Below are 20,216 nucleotides of genomic sequence, written 5' to 3'. Positions count from 1 at the left end.
AAAGAATGATGGGAGACTTGGGTTTGAATTCCAATGCTGCCACTTTGCTAGATGGGTATTCTTGGTTCATTATTTAGTACTTGGGAATCTAATCTACAAAATGGAGGTGATAAAACCTCATGCACTTGTTTCATAGAGTTCTAGAGCCCTTAAGGATCATGTGACAGATGCTGTATGGAAAATTTAACAAGTATCAATCTAGTGTTAGGCAGTAGGGAATTCCTATGAATATGATGGGGTCTCTGTTTTAAGAAATTTGTAAAGTTTTATTAAGGGGATAAACATGAAGCGGGGACTTTTCAACACAGTGAGGAGTATATGGAGTGTAATAGAACAACCCTGTCCAATGGAACTTTCTGCCATTACAAAAAATACTCTATGTCTGTGCTGTCTAACAGATAGCTGCCAGCCACATGTGGCTATGGAGCACTGAAGCATGGCTAGTGTGACTGGGGAGATGCATTTTTAATTTAATTTAATCTTAATTTGTTTAAATTTAAATTGAGTTAGTGTGGCTAGTGGCTATCCTATTGGACAGTGTAGCTACAGAAGAACAAGTGACAGGCAGGAACCAGCTGGGGGCTTCAGAGAAAGCTCCCTGGACAACAGGATAATATTCAGTTAGCCAGTTTGATACAAAAGAGCAATAGTTTAAAGCAGATTATTTTTAAAATGAACTTGGAAATATATTTGGCCTTTAAGCAAAAAAGTTATTGGGGTTGAAAATCTGCAGTAGTTCAGATTGAATATGCTATTCCTTCTCTTTAAGGGTATTTGAAGTGATGCCTCCTAAATCAGAAGGCCAGAATATAATAAACTGCTGCTTGAAGCAGATTCTCTTAGAGTTTTCCACGAGCACAGATTCCCTAAAAGCAAAACTGCAGACAATTTTATCCAGAAGACTGGGGAGGAGTGAACAGTCATGTTGGCACATGTGCAATTGGGAGATGGTTTTGTGTCTTGCTTCTCTGTGTAATTAGGCTTTGTCTTACCTCACTTTTCGGGTTTGCACGCCCTCTCCACAGTTCTCCCTCATATTCACAAAGGTCACCTTGCAGATGCTCCAGGGCTCTGTGACCCATAGGTACTGGTTGCAGTCACTGTGGCACGGGACAACCTCATACACCTGAAACACACATGGTTCTCAGCAATCTCAGGGAATCTGGTAAGAGTGAGGAGGAAGACTTCCACACCGTAATAGCAATCATTTCACTGTTAAGCTACTTTCATTCCCCTCCTTTATTGCTTATTATTCTAACATTGCCATAGAGAGAACTTAAGAGTTCTAGCAGTAAAGGATAGGGCTAACCATGTTGTACTCTGTTGCTCTGCTATTACATTGCAGGTGTAAATCCGATCCACTGGATCACATTAGATAGGTTACATATTTTCCTATGCTGACTCTTAACACACCGTATTGTAACTTTCTGGACCATTTGTGTCATTTACAGTTTTGTGTGACTTCAATACTAGCCCAGGGTGCTCACATGTTAGGCACTCAATAGGGATTTGCAGAATGATTGAATGAAGGATGAATTGATGAATTAAATAAGTATAAAACATAGCTGTTTTCCAAATAAATATAATTTGGCCTATTTTCCAGATAACTATAAACAATGATGAGAATTTACATTTTTGGTGTGTATCATATGGGAAACTAAATTAAAAAGATAATATGAAATAAAGCCATCTTAAAACGAATCCTCAATCACTTAAGGCTTGGAAGCAGAGTCTGATATTGGTCTACAACCCCAAGCAGTGAGGGCCACATGACACAAAGCAAATTGTCTCTGCTCCAGGGTCCATAAAGCCTTTCAGTCCCACATTTGGGGTGGTGTGCTTGGTTTCAGGTTTTTTTTTAGTACAATGAACCAATTATGTTCTTTTTTCAATGAGAAGAATGACCAAATAAAGGAAATAAATGGCACTTAATCCACTGCAACCAAGGTGACTCAAGCATTAAATAAAATTCTTTGAAAGTATTTTTCTAATCTATGATAGTCCAACTCTATCCCTTATTTCACTCACACACACACACACACACACACACACACACACACACACCAAGAGACAGAGACAGAGAGAGAGAGAGAAAGGGAAGAGAGAAACTATAGCTTTTTATGTAATGAATTCTAGAAAAGATAGATTTAAATAGCCCTTTGGAACCATTCTTTTGTGCCAATTTTAGTGAACTAAAAACCTAAGTAAAACGAATAAAGTGGACCTGTCTCAAAGAGGAATAAAAAATGCACTGTTGGAGTCAAATTCTGCAATTATTGCCATAAGCGATTATATTCACATTTAGGTGCTGTATTAAAAATAGAACTAAATAGCACAGGATAAAACAATACCCTACAACTTGCAGTGAAAAGAAAAACTGAAGGAGAAATGCTCTTCTTCTTAATCCTTTGATGGCTTTTATTTTAAACTCCTGTACTGAATGAAGTGAATACCCATCCGTTCAGAACAATCTCCAACCCACCCATTTTCAGTCCACTTGCACCTTTTCCTTCTCCCTCTGAAAAGCACAAGACCATTAATAATGGGTGTCACTGCCTGTCAAGATTAGCGAAGTGAAACTTGTTCTCCCCAACTCTTGTTCACCCCAGTCCTTGATATTACAATGAGGGATATGAAATGTATGAACACAGGTAACTATGATAGAAAAGAAAAAGAAAACAGTTATAGAAAACATTCTTTAATGGAAAATGTGATATTTTCTCCCTGTAAAACATAAAAGACAAGGCAAGAAGAGAAATGTATTCTCAGAAATCAGGAAATTTAAGAAAAGAAGGATTCTATCAAGAAGCATGAGGTTTAAGAGTTCTTACCTGTGCCTGGAGTGGTGTTCAACAGGAATGACGAAAAGGGAGAGAAACAAGATAGGTGAAAATGTCAGTATGCTATGAGAAGAACTCGTGGTAAGTTTCAAGTATTATTACTTACATGTAAATACTTACTTTTTTGATAAAATATTAGAACATTTTTCTGAGGTCTTAGGAGATATTAGAACATTTTTCTTAGGTCTTAGGAGACACAACTACTTATTATTGTTAAAAAGTAAGATACACAAATGGGTATTGTAAATAGAGCCAATGAGAAAATTACACGGGCAAGATGGAGAAATCTTAGAAAACGGAGTTGACCTCAAAATATATAGCATGGGAAATTGATATATGATGCAAATAACTTATGATCCAACTTATCAATGGACTCTTGTCTATCAGTATATTTATAGGTTGATCTATCCATTGATTTACCTTAATCAGTTCATCTGTTTTGTACAAAATGAGGATTTGAGTACTTCCTTCCTCAGCTAGAAAAATAGAAACTCAGAGACCGTTTTCAAGCCAATGCTTCTGATTATTTTACAGAGGGATATATAATTGTAGTAAACACCTATGTGATTTACAATTTTCAACATTAACACAAAACTTTACATTTTTATTTTCCCTAAATATCTTAATACACAAATTCATAGAAGTTTCTATTTTTACGCAGAACATTTATGCTCAAATGTTCAAAAATTTATTATTTGTTTTAGCTTTGATTTTTCAGTTGTTAACGTCTTAATAAGCCTTCAGTCAACCAATACCAAGTTACAATACCCTTATCAAACTGCATCAGAATATATTAGAGTTGGAAAGTGACAAATGGTTTAGGCTAAACACTAGGAATAGCAAAGACAACTTGGCCTGAGGTTTTGAACCTTTGGAAATTCACTTAAGGAAAATCTGAGGAAAACACAGATTTTAATTGCATATCTGACTGGGTGTACACATACACGCTAAAGTGAAATAGGTCTGAGTATGTGTAGAATTTCTCTTTATTAGGATTGGGAATCATAGATAATTTATTAACATTTAAATTTGCTACTGAAAATTCAAGGTGTCAAAATTTGTAGAGAAATATTCTTTTGTATTGTAAACATTTTAGTTCAGTTATTCTGTTTTACAGTTATATAATTATAGTTGCTGAACTGAATTTTCTTTGGAAATTTCCTTAGCTTAGAAATGCAAAATGCTCTGTGACAGGGAAGCTAAACTACCAGTAGATGGCAGCAAGGGAGTGTGTTATTTACCCTCCATTGCACGTAAAGATAAAATCAGCAATTTCACTTGGGGAAAAATTAAGACTCTTTAGAGTACTTTTTATAGAACTTAATTCTTCACGATCTTCATCTTAATTTACTTAATTCCAAGGTTCTTTCTGTTTTCTCTACAATGTACTTTTATTATGAACAAAGTGATGTTAATCTGGGAAGGAAAGTATGTATACAGGTAAGCAGTGTGTTTAGAGATTAAAATGAGTCTATGTATGTATGAAACAATTCTACATATTTAAGGACTTGATTCATCTGATTGTGATTTAAATTCAAATACACAACTTAAAACCCACCATAATATATGAAATTATTCTTTGCTAATTCACTTGTAGGCCAAACATGGTAATAATTGTCTGATTATGTTACATTTCATTTAAATTAGTCACAATTCCTCCACTAGGCTTTTTCTTTTTATCGCTAATAGAACAGAACAACAACTATTAATAGCAGGTTAGAAAGAATGCATCAAAAGTCAGAGTTCCAAATAAAACTGAAAATGGTCAATGACTAAATTGATAGCATACTTATAGTGACTTTGAGGCCATCTTTGTATTTCTTTTTCTCAATTTGTTTTATATCAAACACATTTAAACAAACAGTGTATATTTTCCCTAATTTTAGACCCAAACCCATATTATTTCTTTGATTTTAATTTAAGCATTTGGTAATTGAGATGTCTTTTCTGACAGTTTGGGGAAACTATAAGAATGAGATAATCTCAGCCTACATGTTAGATACAATCTTATGACAGATTAAATACCTTGACATTATTTCAAAGATAGGTGTCATTTTTCTCTCCATTGAATTCTATACATATTCATATATACTTGCAAGGTATGGAGTCTCCAGAGAATACAGATATGTCTAATTTGAAATTTTAATAACATATATGTATTTATTCAGGCATTCTAATGGTAAAAATGGGTCAATTTTTTATTCAATAGCTATTATTTACTCTTCTCCATTTTGGAGAAAAAATCAGATCATTGTGAATCTCAACAATATCTTAACACTGTCAGTGATAGAAAATACCTGGTTGACATGGTCCAGTTTGGGGCAAGGCCTTCCTCCATTATATGGTTTTTCACGCAGCCATTTAGAACGAACCTTCACACCACTCCCACAGGACTTGCTGCAGCGCGACCAGTTGGACCATTCACTGAGCTTGCAGTCTGAGGGGCAGGGGATGATGCAGGCCTCCTCAATGTAACCTGAGTGGAGGAAAATGAGACAAGAATCATCTCCTCCACCTGTCACTCTCCCACTACCACCCACTATTCTAGCTCGTTTAGAAGGTCCAAGACTGACTTGACAGTAGCATGCAAATGCAGAGGTGTCTCCGTTGTTAGGGACTTGAATTAAATTCTGCAGGGAAATGTCACATGCATACAGTGACTCTGTTAAAATAACAGTTGAGCAGCTGCCATGTGATCTGCTTAGGATTCATGCTCACCATATTTCAACATTTCTGACTGACAGCTCGTATTTAATTGACAATAACCTGTCTGCTGCCATATCATTCTCATGCTGACAGAATGATACATTAAAAAATTATAACAGTTTTCTATAAAACCCTATCTGTTAATTTCACACAAGTTCAGGGTTCTGAGTCCATGCAATGTTCTTTCTTAAGAAATCCCAGTCCCTTTCACTCAATACCCAAAAGGAACCATTTAACTTAGCATCTTGTTTTTCTCCTTCTTTGAAAATCAAGTCTGAAGAAAAATGAAGGATGCTAAGTAATGTCTCATATTTTACATGCTGTCACTTTCAAAGCACCTTCACATCTTATATCCATTTGATTCTCTTGAAAATCTTATGTGTGAATTGGGCAAGTATTGATATTCTAACAGGCAGATAAGAAAACAAATGCAGAGTGATGACTGACTGAGTCCAAGGTTACACAGTAAGAGACGGGGAAAAGTTTTCTGAGGTCTGATCGAGTACTCATTCCATCAAATCACCCAACCAATTCAATTAATAGTGCACATATTTGTTTTGGGAAATGGAAGTATTTTCTTTGAATAGTTCTTAACTAAAAACTTGCCATTTCACAATATCAAGTAAACACTATTATTCTCAAGGCAAACGTGAAAACAGCAAAATTCCTCTAGTCAAGAATGAAATGCACGGTTGTCCTCTATAATAGTCTGAATGTGGAGAGAGGGTGTTCTTGGTACAAAAATCACTCTGCCTTGCCATTTTATCTCAACAGCAGAGATTCGATTTTGACAATGATTATAATATAAACAATTGATACTATGCAACTCTAGGTAGATTTTTAAAAATTTTTGGAGATATAATTCATATTCCATAAAAATAACCCCATGTTTTGGTTCTCAGTATGTTTGCTGAGTTGTGCAACCATCATCACCACCTAATTTTAGAACATTTGTTTTACTCCAAAAATAAACCCTATGGTTACTGGCAGCCACTTCCTATTTTCCCCTTCCTCATCCCCTGACAACCATGAATCTACTTTCTATCTCTATGAATTTGCCTAATTTAGACATTTCATATAAATGAAATAAAACATTATGTGATCTTATTTCTTTTTTGTTTTAGAGATGATGTCTCACTCTGTCACCCAGGCTGGAGTGCGGTGGTGTCATCATAGCTCACTGCAGCCTTGACCTCCTGCACTCAAGAGATCCTCTTACCTCAGCCTCTTAAGTAGCTGAGCTGGGACTAAGGGTGCCCACAGCCATGCCAGGCGAATTTTCATATTTTTTTTTTATAGAGATGAGGTGTTACAGTGTTGCTCAGGTTGGTCTAGAACTTCTGGCCTCAAGTGATCCTTGGCCTCCCAAAGTATTGGGATTACAGGTGTGAACCACCATGCCTGGCTTGGCTTCTTTCACTTAGTATAATGTTTTCAAGGTTCATTTATGTTATAGCGTGTATCAGTTCTTCAGTCCTTTCTATGATTGAATATTTCATTGTATGGACATTTCACATTGTTTATCCACTCATCAGTTGATGGACATTTGAGTTTTCACTTTTTGTCTATCATGAATAATGCTGCTATGAACATTTGTTTACAAGCTTCTGTGTGGGCATACATTTTCAATTCCCTTGAATATATACATTACAGTGAAATTGCTCAGTTATGTGGTAACTCACTTAGCTTTTTCAGGAAGTGTCAAACTGTTTTCCAAAATGACTGCAGCACTTTATACTCCACCAGATATGTATGCATGTTCCAATTTCTACGAATTCTTGTCAAACTCGTTATTGTCTCTTTACAATTTTGGTGTTCTTTGAAGAACAAAAGTTTTAAATGTCAATGAAGTCCAGTTTATCTTTTTTCCTTGGTTGTTAGTGCTTTTGGTATTATATCTAGGAATCCACTACTGAAGTCAAGGTCATCTAGGTTTATAGTTGTTTTCTCAAGAGAATTTTATAGTTTTAGCTCTTATATTTAGGTGTATGTTTCATTTTGAGTTAAAATTTTTGTTTATGATAAAAGGTAGGGGTCCAACTTCATTCTTTTGCATGTGGTTATTGAGTTATCCTGTCTTCAGTTGTTGAAAAAAACTGTTCTTTCCTAATTGTTTTGGCACCCTTGTTGAAAATCAGTTGACCACAATGTAACGATTTATTTTTGAACTGTAAATTCTATTCCATTTATCTCTATGTCTAGTTTCATGATAGTACCACATAGCCTTGACTACTGTAACTTTGTAGCAAGTACTGAAATCCAGAAGTGTGAGTCTTCCTATTTTGTTTTTCCTTTTAAAGATAGGTTTGGCTATTTTGAGTCAAACTTCTATATGCATTTTAGAATTAGATTGTCAATTTCTGCAAAAAATTGCAGCTAGGATTTTGATAGGAATTGTGTCAAATTTGTTGATCAATTTGGAAGTACTGCCATCTTAATTCAGACACATGGAATTTATTTCCATTTATATAGATCTTTAATTTCTTTCAATGATGTTTTGTAGTTTTCAGTGTACAGGTCTTGAACTTATTTTGTTATATTTATTCATAAATATTTTATTCTTTTTATTGTAGGTAGATTTTAAAAAGAACCTACCAACATTAATTTCTTTAATTACAGGAAAGTCAGACCACCTTTAAACCAAAATGGCAAATTTAATCTATAAGATTGTGCCCAAACTGTCCTGCATTGAAAGTGTTAAAATACTAATTTACTATATAGTATTTCCTAGCCTTGCCTAATCATAAATTATCTGAGACACATGTTAAAAACATAAGCTTCCACCACCCTCAAGTTATTGACATTAATACAATCCAGAGCGCTTACTCAGGTTTCACAAGTTTTACTTTTAATCATTTGTGTGTGTGATTGTGTAGGTCTTAAGTTAGGAAGTGCTACTATAAGATACAGGCAGAACCAAAAAAATGGAAGATAAATAGATTTCTGGCATATCTTTTTATGTAGTATCTCCTATACATTTGTCAAAGATATTTGTTTTAAACTTCGTATGGTAGTCTTCATACACAAAAGTGCGTTTTCCATGGTTGTAAATTTCACTGAACACACCCATGAAATCAATAGTCCAGAACTCTCCTCTGTGTTCCCTTCCAACTACTGCCCCTTCTTACAAGAGCAACAACTATCCCGACTACTCACAGTGTAGAATAGTTTCACTTCTTAAAAATTTCATGTAAATGGAATCATATAGTGTATATCCATTTGTGCTAGCCTTTTCACTCTATATTGTGATGTGCGTTTCATCTATATTGGTGCATATTGCTGAATATTGTTTATTCTAGTTGATGTGTAGCATTCTATTGTGTGAATATACTATGGCTTATTTATTCATTCTATTGTTGGTGGGCATTTAGGTAGTTTTCAATATGGGGCCATTATTAACAGCGCTGCTATGAATATTCTAGAACGTGTCTTTTGATGGACATACGTATGCATTTCTGTTTGGTGTACTCCTAGGAGACAAATGGATAAATTGGATGGTAGGTATATTATTATATCATCCATTGTAAATGAAGTATAAAATAAATTTTAAAAACATGGGATCACAAATTTAGCATGAAGATTAGGATACAATGAAAAGTTCTGAAAGTGGGCATTAGTCCCAGATAATCTTCTGGAGGGCAGATGTGGCAGAGTTGGGATTTTGTTTGTTGTGAAACATAGAAGACAGAAAGAAGATGCCAGTGCTAAGTTTCTAATGTACTTCTCATATATTCAAGGTGACTTTTGGAGTATCGATAATGATCCAGAGGAAAGTCCAACAAAGAACTAAAGGAATATTTCACAGTAGTGTTACTGAAATTTTAAAATAGATTGCAGTGATCTACTTAAATCTTATATTTTGACTTTAATTACGCTTTGGGGTGGAGAAATAAGCCCCTTCATGATTCTGAGTTGAAATATATTTCAAATTCCATTCCCTTTTTCCTACAGCTCAGGCAGTAAATTAATTGACCTAAAATAGTATGAGATGCCTAAAAAATAACTCCTCTTATTTTAGGGCCAGTAATAATTTATTTTTTTAATATGTAATAGTTTAATAAATAGAATCAAACTTTAAAAGCATCTGAAGTCATTTCCAAATCAATAGCATTATGACCAAATTATTTAATAATATTTGTAAGACTACAATGAATTAAAAACCATCCAAATCATTTCCAAATATTATCAATGGCTTTGGCAAAAGAGCACTAGTATTTCAAAGGTAATAAGTTATTGAAATATTTTTAGAAGAATTGCATTCTCCCACCTTGATAAACTGCAAAATGTCTCTCAAGAGTAAACCTCTAGCCTTTTTTAGCTCAGTAATTATAACTGAAAATAGAATCACATGGTGGCCTTACATGTCACTACCCCACAGAGTAATAGATAAATGGAAATTCTTTTTTTGATTGAAATATTATGGCTTTAGTAAGATTTAACATGTATGACTTCAGACTGATTCACATTGTGTTATTAAGGAAGGAGATATAAAACTTTTATGTCTGATTTTCCAATAGCATATTCCAGAAAACATCTCTCAAATAAAATTCAGCCTATTAAACTGTTAAAAGATACAAATTAGAAACTGAGATAAAGATAAAACTGCAAAAGCGTATATTGCCTAGCATATCAATTTTATTTTCCAATGTCTGACAACATTCAATAATTGCCTATCATGTTTATCTAGCACCATTAAAATCCTTAATGCTACTAGTGAACTGTTAGGTAAGCATTCCCCTGCCTTCTCTGCTCAGATCATTTTTTAGGGCAATTAACACCAAACAATCATGGGGGATGGAAAGATAGAAAAACATCTAGAATGTTTTAAGGCTAAATAAACTGCTGGCATCTTGTAGCAATGCATGGTTTCTGAGGATGCTGGAATAAAATAAATGACCTCACAATTAGGATATTAAAACTTTCAGCAGTTCAACACAGAATTTGACGCTTGGAAAAATTAAACTCCAGACTTATGATTATATTTTTGACTGCTGCTTTCAGGCTGAAATAAATACAAAACACTAGCAGGCTTAAAGTGGCAACTGGAGGACATATTGCCTTTGAGATATACACAATCTCTCATTCATTTGAATTATGAATGTGGAGATAAAGTAGATTTCAACAACCTTCACAATTACTAAATTGTGCTGTTGAAAGGAATACTGTTGATGGATCAAAGAATTCATTTTGAAAGCACATAGAAAATACTGGTTGGTTCTGATTTATAGCTGTGTGAATGAGTAACTCTGGCATTCTCTCTGAAACATCTGGATTAATGTCAAAAGCAACCTCAAAAAATCTCTTCTACTTAATTGTGTATTATATTCACTTGATTGCAACTGGGAATGAGAAAATGTAGCTAGACTTTTATCTATTGTGGTCCTCACAGGCTGGAAAAAGTTGAAAAAAATCACTTTGCAAAAACTTTCCAAATGGACAATATTCTTGAGCAATTATATGTTAAAAACTGGTGATCTGATACCTGGGGCAACCAAATTACTATGTATATATCCAAACTCCTGTATTCCAATGTTCTACTCATCGTATATTTGATGGATGAAAAGTTATAAGTCAATATTAGGCAGTTAATTATCATAGTAAAGTATCCAGGCAAATTTACAGAAGTATGACAAAATATTATTTTAATTATGTTTATTCATTTTATAGACATTTGAAGGCATATGTATTCATATCTGCTAAGTATTTATAAATTTTATCAGAAAATTTCAACATCAGTATGAATGGCTGTAAGGTTTTGTTATTGTTGTTATTTTAACACTGGGAGTTTACTCAATGACTGTGCTTTTTCAGATTCATTTACTGATATCTATGTACAAGTTCATTACCAAGGGCATTGCTTATAGCAAACTCTAAAGGCTTCTCTTGTATAATAAGGAATTTGCCTGGCCTTTGTCCCTGATTCCTGAAAGGCAGGTCTCTCGGCCCTGAAATTTCACTAGTGATAGAACTATCTATGTTATTCATGGTGGGCTCCTCAGACCACTTATGATTTTATGCTATAGGGATATCTCAGGAAGAGGCTGGTCACACCAGAGAGACCAATCATCTGATTAGAGAGTTGGAGCTTTGAGCTACATGTTATCTGACCCACCTCTCAGATGGGAGAGATTGCATTTAACCACATGGCCAATGATTCCTCAGTCATGCCTATATAATGAAACCTGAATAAAAACTCTGGATACAAAAGCTCAGGTGAGCTTTCTGTTTGGAAATGCACATCAGTGTGCAGACAGAAAGATGCCTCCTGCCTCCATTAAGAAGAAGTTATGGATGCTTCATGTTTCAGATGCCCTCTCACCTCAGCTACCTGTCTTTTCGAGCTGGTTCTGATTTGTATCCTTTTGCTATTATAAAACTGCAGTGGTAAATATAGTGCTTTTCCAAGTTCTGTCAGCTGTTCTAGTGAATTATTGAGCCTGGGGCAGTACTGGGAAGTCAGAAATTTGCAGCCAGCTTGTGAGAAGTAAGGTTGGCTTGGGGACTCCCAAATTTGCAGCTGATATCTGAAGTGAGAGAAGTCTTGTGCAGTACTGGGCCCTTAACCTTTGAAGTTTGGCCTAACTCCAGGTAGTTAGCGTCAGAATTATATTGCACTTTATATATTTTGTTAAAAAAGAAAATAAACTTATATATGTAAGAACCTGTGTTTATATTTTACTTATTCAACCATGATAACAAACCTTGGGAATAATTACACATATTAAGGTATTTATTGACTTTCTCCTCATATTTAACATTTATAATTTTAAGTAACATGTTATTGAAAATCAGATGCAGAGTTTAAAAACCTCACTTTAGTAACAGGGCTTTGTCAGGAATACAAACATATTTGATAGACTGTTCAGATTGTGAGGATGAAGTAATGGCAGATGTATTAATTTTGAAGCTTATTAGAATGATTTATTTTTAACTTGATCCAGTGCAATGCACCATTCTTTCAATCAATTAAAATCTAATATTGCCATGAAAGTATTTGCAAACGATGATCTTTAAACACTAGTTTATTGGATTCTAATAACTATTAAACATAATTTTAACAAAAAGCGTTCTGGGGTAAATTGCTGCATTAAACTATGTTATACAGTTCTTTTTACCCCGGACTTTCCCTTTTGGGTAATACAAACTATGACTCTCTGAGAGAATGACTCGGATATCACATTCCCATAATTACTGACTTTTTCACTAGCATCTTACTGGACTAGAGAAATAGATCTAAATAGATTATAATTGGAATGCTTTAAAATTGAACTCATGTTTTGAACCATTCAGAATTTAAGATTTTTAAAGTAGGTTTTTTTTTTAAATGTCCACTTCCAGATATAGAAAATGCAAAACCAAGCAACCAAACAAAAATGCCAAATGCTTAAGAAAGTTTCTTCTTCCTACATTATTTTCTATTTTACAGGTCAAAGGTCAAACATGGGTAAACTAGCGATAAATTAATTTCAACAAAGGGAGGGGAAAGTGCTATTTGGATAAATTTCCTGTTTTGTAAAATGTCTATTTAAATGATCAAAGGAGAGTCAATTTTGTTTTATATCCAGATTACCTAGAATTTCCTATAGTGGCAGAAATTGCTGATAAAGGCAAAATTCTAATTTTTCTGTTTTGGTTGTTGCATATAATGAATTGTTCTTGGCAGTTAAATTTATTTTAAACAATGGAACACTTTATTCCTAAAAAACTGAAGGAAAGCCAAATAAGGACACAGGATCTATTGGAGGCTATGTTTGACAGCCTGGCCTGAGGGGCTCTGGGAAATCCAGTTTGAAAACCATGATATGAAGTAGTAGATGAGTTGAGGTGTCGGGACATGAACAGACAGAACTAAATGATAATGGCAGATGCTCTTCCATCACACCTGACATGAATGGCAGCTGCAGGAAAGTCTCCAGCCCGCCTCTCCCTCATCACCTCCTCTGTGCTCCCTCAGGGAGCCTGTGTGAGCTTAGTGTTGATCTCCACACCTTATTTAAATTCAACCCTAGGCAATTGCTTTCTCTTTGTGCCCAAGTAGCCTTAGATGCTCTTTCCTTCTTTCCTTGGCTCTTTAAACTTGCAACTAGTTACCTCAGGAAAAGTCTGTCCCTCACTCCCTGCCTCTCTTTTACATTTGAAAGGAAAAAAAGATTCCAGTTGTGAATGATAACTGCAAAAGCAATGCTAGCTCTACCTATGCTATCAAATGAGACACTGAAAATCTGAAATAAATTAGACATTAAATAAATTCTACCAAGTGGAAAAGCTCTTTGGAGAAATTAGGACTCCATTTCAGCTTGTTTACAAGACTCTATTTATTGCTTTTTCTGCCTGGTTTAATTAAACATATTCTTCCTCAAATCAGAGTATCCACTATGATAAGGAACAATTTCTCATTCAATTTTGTTTCTAATTAACCTCTAATAGTGAACCTATATAATCTTTGGTAGAATCCTATTACAAAAAGTAATATATTTCAGTTACTTTATGGTTGAGTGGTCAGGTGGGTTATTCTCTACCCATATTCATGATTATATTTATCAGTTTTATCTTGAGTTCCATATTACAACTTAAAAGCACAAACTCTTAAAGTCTATTTGTAAATGGGTATTAAAATTTTTAAAATTCATCCACGATGTATTCCTTTTCCAAGTTTTTTTTTGATGATTTTTTCCTGTTCCTACATATGTTAGTAGAAAAGAATCCCACAGCTGAGACATGTGTACTAGAGCCTTGAGTGATACAACAGTGTTTCATATTTACAGTTACTTCTTTGCAGTAGCTAGCAATGGTCATTGAAACATGACACCTGCTTTGGAATCATCTGTGTCAGAACTGTGAGAGGCTGGTGGAATAAGCAGTAGACTGCTTAGGCTATTAGGCAATAATATTAAATGTTTCCACACAAGGATATAAATACTCCACACACATATTTATAATGTAAAGATATTCTATTAAAAGGTTTTTCCTCATTTGTAATATTTGTAGAGCCTTCTTTTTATTTTAATAATTAGTGCTGTAGTGCAAACTGGTATGGAAGCAAATTTTTAAAGAGAAACTTTGGGTGCTAGCAAAGCACACTTTGAATCCTACAGATGCTTGCAAAAAAGCAATTGCTTAAGCTATTCATTAATGTCCAGAAAGTCCTCTGTAATATCATTCACAAGCATACTAGGCAAAGAGAGAAAACATGGAAAAGTCAATACAAATCACTATATTTAAAAATTAATGTTAAAGAGATATTATTTTATATTAATAAGGCATTAGTCAAACTATTCTGAACTATTTAATTGTTACTACAATTGGAAGACAAATGAACATAATTAAAGTGGCCTACAAAAACTGTATGTTAGATTTCTGAATGCCAGTATGATGTCCACATGGCAGTACCAAGGCCTGGTAATTTTAGAGCCATTGGATCATGATTCTTAGAGCACAAAGAAAAGTGTGCCCAGCACTTAAATATAATATTGTATTTTGTTTGACAATCCGGCAGTAAATAAACCTAGAACTCTCTTATTTCTCTAGATGAACTGAAAGAGACTTTTTTCTTCCTCAATACTTTGACAGATATATTTTAATATTTTGGCTGATATATTGATTTATGTTCTCTTTGCAATTTTAATAATTTTTTTCTTTAAGCACAAAAAGTCTTAGAGTAAAATAATAAAAACTATTGAGCTGTAAAATATGGAATCATTTTGTTCATTAAAATTCAATTAATATGGAATTCCTTCAGCAAAAATATGACTATTTTTAAAGGACAAATCTGAATTGGGCTTTGATTTTTTAATAGTGTTCAGCACCTATTTTCCATTAAGACTTAATACCCAATGCATTACATAGAGTAATAAAACTTGATAAAGAAGCAATGTAAGTATATTAGAATTTTTTACAGGTATACCTTATTTTATTGGGCTTTGCTTTATTTTGCTTGGCAGATCGTATATTTTTTACAAATTGAAGGTTTATGACAACCTTGCATTGAGCAAATCTATCGGTGCCATTTTTTCCAACAGCATGTGTTTACTTTGTGTCTCTGTGTCACATTTTGGTAATTCTTGCAATATTTCAAACTTTTTCATTATTATTATATCTGTTATGATGATCTGTAATCAGTGATCTTTGTTGTTACTATTGTAATTGTTTGGAGGTGTGAAGTTGTGAATGCAAAGAAAAACTTCTTGAAGGAAATTGAAAGTACTACTCCAGTGAACATACAAATAATAAGAAAGTACTAGAGTGTTATTGTTGATATGCAGAAAGTTTTAGTGGTCTAGATAGAATAGCAAACCAGTCAGAACATTCCCTTAAACCAAAGCCTAATTGAGCAAGATGCTATCTTCAGCTCTATGCAGGCTGAGCAAGGTGAGGAAGCTGCAATAAAAAATGTTGCAAGCGAGCAGAGGTTAGTTTGGATTTAAGGAAAGAAGCTGTCTATAACATGAAAATGTAAAGTAAAGCAGCAAGTGCTGATATAGAAGCTGCAGCAAGTTATCTCTAATATCTAGCTAAGGTAATAGATTAAGATGACTACACTGAGCAACAGATTTTTCAATGTAGATGAAACAGCCTTCTGTTGGAAGAAAACAACATCTAGGACTTTCATAGCTAGAGAGGTAAAGTCAATGGCTGGCTTCAAAGCTTCAAGGGACAGGTTGACTCTTTTGTTAGGGGTTAATGCAGTTGGTGACTTTAAGCTGAAGCCAATGGCCATTTTACCATTCTGAAAATACTATAGCCCTTAAGAATCAAGCTAAATCTACTCTGTTTGTGCTCAATAATGAAACAACAAAGCCTGGATGATACTGCATCTATTTATAGCATGGTTTACTGAATATTTTAAGCCCACTGCTGCTCAGAAAAAAAGATTTATTTCAAAATATCAGTGCTTATTGACAATGCATGTAGTCATCTAAGAGCTCTGATGGAGATGTACAAGGAGATGAATGTTGTTTGTGTGCCTGCTAACACAATAACTATTCTGCAGCACATGGGCCAAAGAGTAATTTTGACTTACAAGTCTTATTATTTAAGAAATGCATTTTGTAAGACTATACTTGCCATAGTTATTCCTCCAATGGATCCAGGCAAAGTATATTGAAAACTTCTGGAAAGGATTCACCAACCTAGATGCCACTGAGAACATTCATGATTCATGGAAGGAGGTAACAATATCTACCTTAACAGGAGTTTGAATGAAGTTGGTTCTTGTGGATGACTTTGAGGGGGTTCAAGACTTCAGTGGAGAAAGTAATTGCAGATGTGGTAGAAATGGCAAGAGAACTAGAATTAGAAGAGGAGTCTGAAGATGTGACTGGATTGCTGCAATCTCATGATGATAAAACTTGAAGAGATGAGGAATTGCTTCTCATGGGTGAGCAAAGAAAGTGTTTCTTAAGATGGAATCTGCTCTGGGTGAAGATGCTGTGACAATTGTTGAAATGACAACAAAGGATTTAGAATATTACACAAATGTAGTTGATAAAGCAGTAGTAGGGTTTGAGAGGATATACTGCAGTTTTGAAAGAAGTTCCACGGTGGGTAAAATGCTATGAAACAACATTGCATGCAACAGAGAACTCTTTAGTGATGAAAAAGTCAATGGATGCAGCAAAATTCATTACTGTCTTATTTTAAGAAATTGCCACACTCACCCCAAACTATAGAAACCACTGCAACTCCAGTAGGTTGTAACTCTTTATCTGGAAAAAAATCATTCTCTCCAGCTTTTTATTCATTCATTTATTCTACAAATTTTGTGGAGCACCTACTGTTCTAGGTACTTAGGATACATCAGTGAATAAAATAGTCTAAGATATCCTCATCAATCTCTATTCCTGAATGGGAGATAAGGAATAAACAAGAAACATAATAAGTAAGTAAATTATATGGTATAAGATGATACACGCTTTAGAAATGTAAAATGTAGAGCAGGATAAAGGGATTTGGGAGCACTGGATCAAGCTGAGGGGTGGCACAATACCATTCTATCCTTTCTATTTAAATAGAAATCTTGTATATATGTACCTTGCATAAGCTGGGCTACCTCTAAGATCCTTTAAAATATGAAGATTAAATGATATAATAAAAAAGTTCCAGATATTCTGCCCTTTGTTTTGTAATGATTTAAAGATTAACTTGAGAAGTATCTAGTACTGTGTGGTTAGGCTCTCAATAAATTTCTAATAAATTAATCATCAAGTTGTTGCTATCCTCTCTTATTTCCTTGAGAGGATAGCAACAATTTTAAATCACTGAAAAATCAAATTACACATTTTTTTATTCATCACAAGATTCCTCTAAGATATTGGTTGATGAAACCATCATCCTCAGCAAACTAACACAAGAACAGAAAACTAAACACCACATGTACTCACTCATAAGTGGGAGGTGAACAATGAGAACACATGGATAGAAGGGAGGGGAAGGAACATCACACACTGGGGCCTGTCAGTGGGGTGTGGGGCTAGGGGAGGGATAGCATTAGGAGAAATACCTAATGTAGACGTTAGGTTGATGGGTGCAGCAAACCACCATGGCATGTGTATACCTATGTAACAAACCTGCACGTTCTGCATGTTTCCCAGAACTTGAAGTATAATTTAAAAAATAAAGCATAAAAAAACTGCTAAAAAATTGTTGCTATGGTGACACCTTCCAAGATTTCATACCAAGAGTAAATATACAAAATTTGTATTATGTTTTTACTGCAGATATACCATAAATGTGTTTATATATCATTTGTGCAGTTACTATATTTAATACCATGCATCAGGATGGATGAACATTTATGTGGCTCCCAAAGTATACTGTAATATCTGATTTTGGCAATGCAGTTATATCACTTTTCAGCACACAGTCTATTATCACACAGAAGACCAAAAATAACAGAATTCTGCCTGAAGTTTAAGAAATTTAAAAAAAAGTGACTAGTGGGAAACAGTCTAAAATAATATAATTAAACTGGTGAAAGTCAAGCTGGTTTATGAATATAATAACTGGTAATATGATCCACAGATAGACAACAATGATTAAACAGAAATACCCCAAGGACGCTATGGAATAGGGGATTATTGTCATTGCACTGCACACACATGGGGATCAATTTTATGTTTAAATTGAAAGCAGGAAGGTACTTTTTTCTCCAGAGCCACTTAATAACCATCCATCTAGAAAGCTGATTTGGCTGGAAGAAAGCAGTTGTCATAGAGATTATAATTAGGGGATGACTAGGATAGAGTGGCAAAGTCATAACATTCCACAAACACCAGAATTTGCAGAACATATTTAAGGAAAGTAGGAATTCCCAAAGAAATCAGGCACCAGAGATTCAATTTCTCAAGACTTTACTTTGAGTAATTACGTTAGTAAACACTAAAATATCCGTTGGACATTCCATCAGATACCAGATGGAGAAAGGAATGATGCAGGACATGCAAAAGGACTAAGCTAGAACCATTCACTTCATTAAGGATCTTCTTAGATCCTTTCAGAATCCCCATGAAGTCAATGTTATCATGGATTCATCATTTTTCTATAAGTGCCTTTCTCTAGAATACAGTACTGCATTCTTCATGCTGTGAGTTGACAATACTAAAATAAGAAATGTACACTGCCTTTGGCCAATTTCAATTATTTTTGTTCTTTTACTTTTTTGAAGTGATCAAACATTTCTATGAGAGTCACAGAATATTTTAAAAGATTTTTCTAAATATAAGATTGACTGAAGTGGCTTGCTGATGCTCTCATGCATCTACTTAACAAATCAAGGCAAAAGTGAGAAAATATAAGTGTTATTCTGGAAGCTCACAGGTAATGTTTAACAATTATTTTAGTGATTCACTATGCATAACAAGCTAAAATGTGAGCAAACACTTATGTGCTGCACTCCAAAATAAACACATTTTTAAAGTGATCTTCAATTTTATATTTTAATGGCTAATTATGGTTTTCTACACTATCACCTCAAAGTAGAAAGGGAATTTACATTTTTCTTGGTATCTAATTTATAACACTTATGTTATTTGATATACAGAATAAAATATTCAATTACTCTTCAAGATGTTTCTCAAAGTACACTGATTATAAATATTAAGTTCCCTTTACTTTTATAGTTATTGTTCTCAAGGCATGGAATAATCTTCAACTCAGCAATGCACATATATTAACCTGAAACATACTTCTATGTAGAGCTTCAATATTGTGGAGTTTTTGGAGTTCACATCATTAGACTTTTTTTGTTTTTACCTTAAATATACACAATAAAATTTATTTTTTAATAAAAAGGATCTGGAGATTGATTGCCCAACAACGTGAATGTACTTAACACTACTGAACAATACACTTAAAGATAGTTAAGATGGTAATATTATACATATTTATGGGGTACCTGTGATATTGCAGACTACATACATACTCTTGTAATGATCAAATAAAGATAACTGAGATACCAATCACCTCAAACATTCATCATTTCTTTGCATATCACTAGACTTCAATACAATAGAAACTATGTGATAAGGTAACAACAAAAGGACAAGACTTTTAGAAACTTCTTTGTGGGAAGAACTTAAACAAATTTACAAGAAAAAACCGCATCCAAAAGTGGGCAAAGGATATGAACAGGCACTTCTCAAAAGACGACATTTATGAGGCTAACAAACATAT

The 20,216-nt window shown here is 34.1% G+C and overlaps 1 protein-coding gene across 1 annotated transcript in view; it reads right to left on the bottom strand.

Moving 5' to 3' along the window:
- Positions 1 to 20,216, bottom strand: part of THSD7A (thrombospondin type 1 domain containing 7A) — a 468,537-nt gene that overhangs the window by 51,839 nt on the left and 396,482 nt on the right. The window contains exons 14-16 of the mRNA XM_055272578.2: positions 5,138 to 5,316; positions 2,832 to 2,837; positions 993 to 1,126 (exon numbers count right to left, since the gene is read on the bottom strand). Of these exons, the coding sequence (XP_055128553.1) occupies positions 993 to 1,126; positions 2,832 to 2,837; positions 5,138 to 5,316 (319 nt within the window). The remainder of the gene's footprint in view (positions 1 to 992; positions 1,127 to 2,831; positions 2,838 to 5,137; positions 5,317 to 20,216) is intronic.

This window comes from Symphalangus syndactylus, chromosome 3, assembly GCF_028878055.3.
Source record: "Symphalangus syndactylus isolate Jambi chromosome 3, NHGRI_mSymSyn1-v2.1_pri, whole genome shotgun sequence".
NCBI lineage: Eukaryota > Metazoa > Chordata > Mammalia > Primates > Hylobatidae > Symphalangus > Symphalangus syndactylus.
This window is presented reverse-complemented; position numbering and strand designations above follow the sequence as displayed.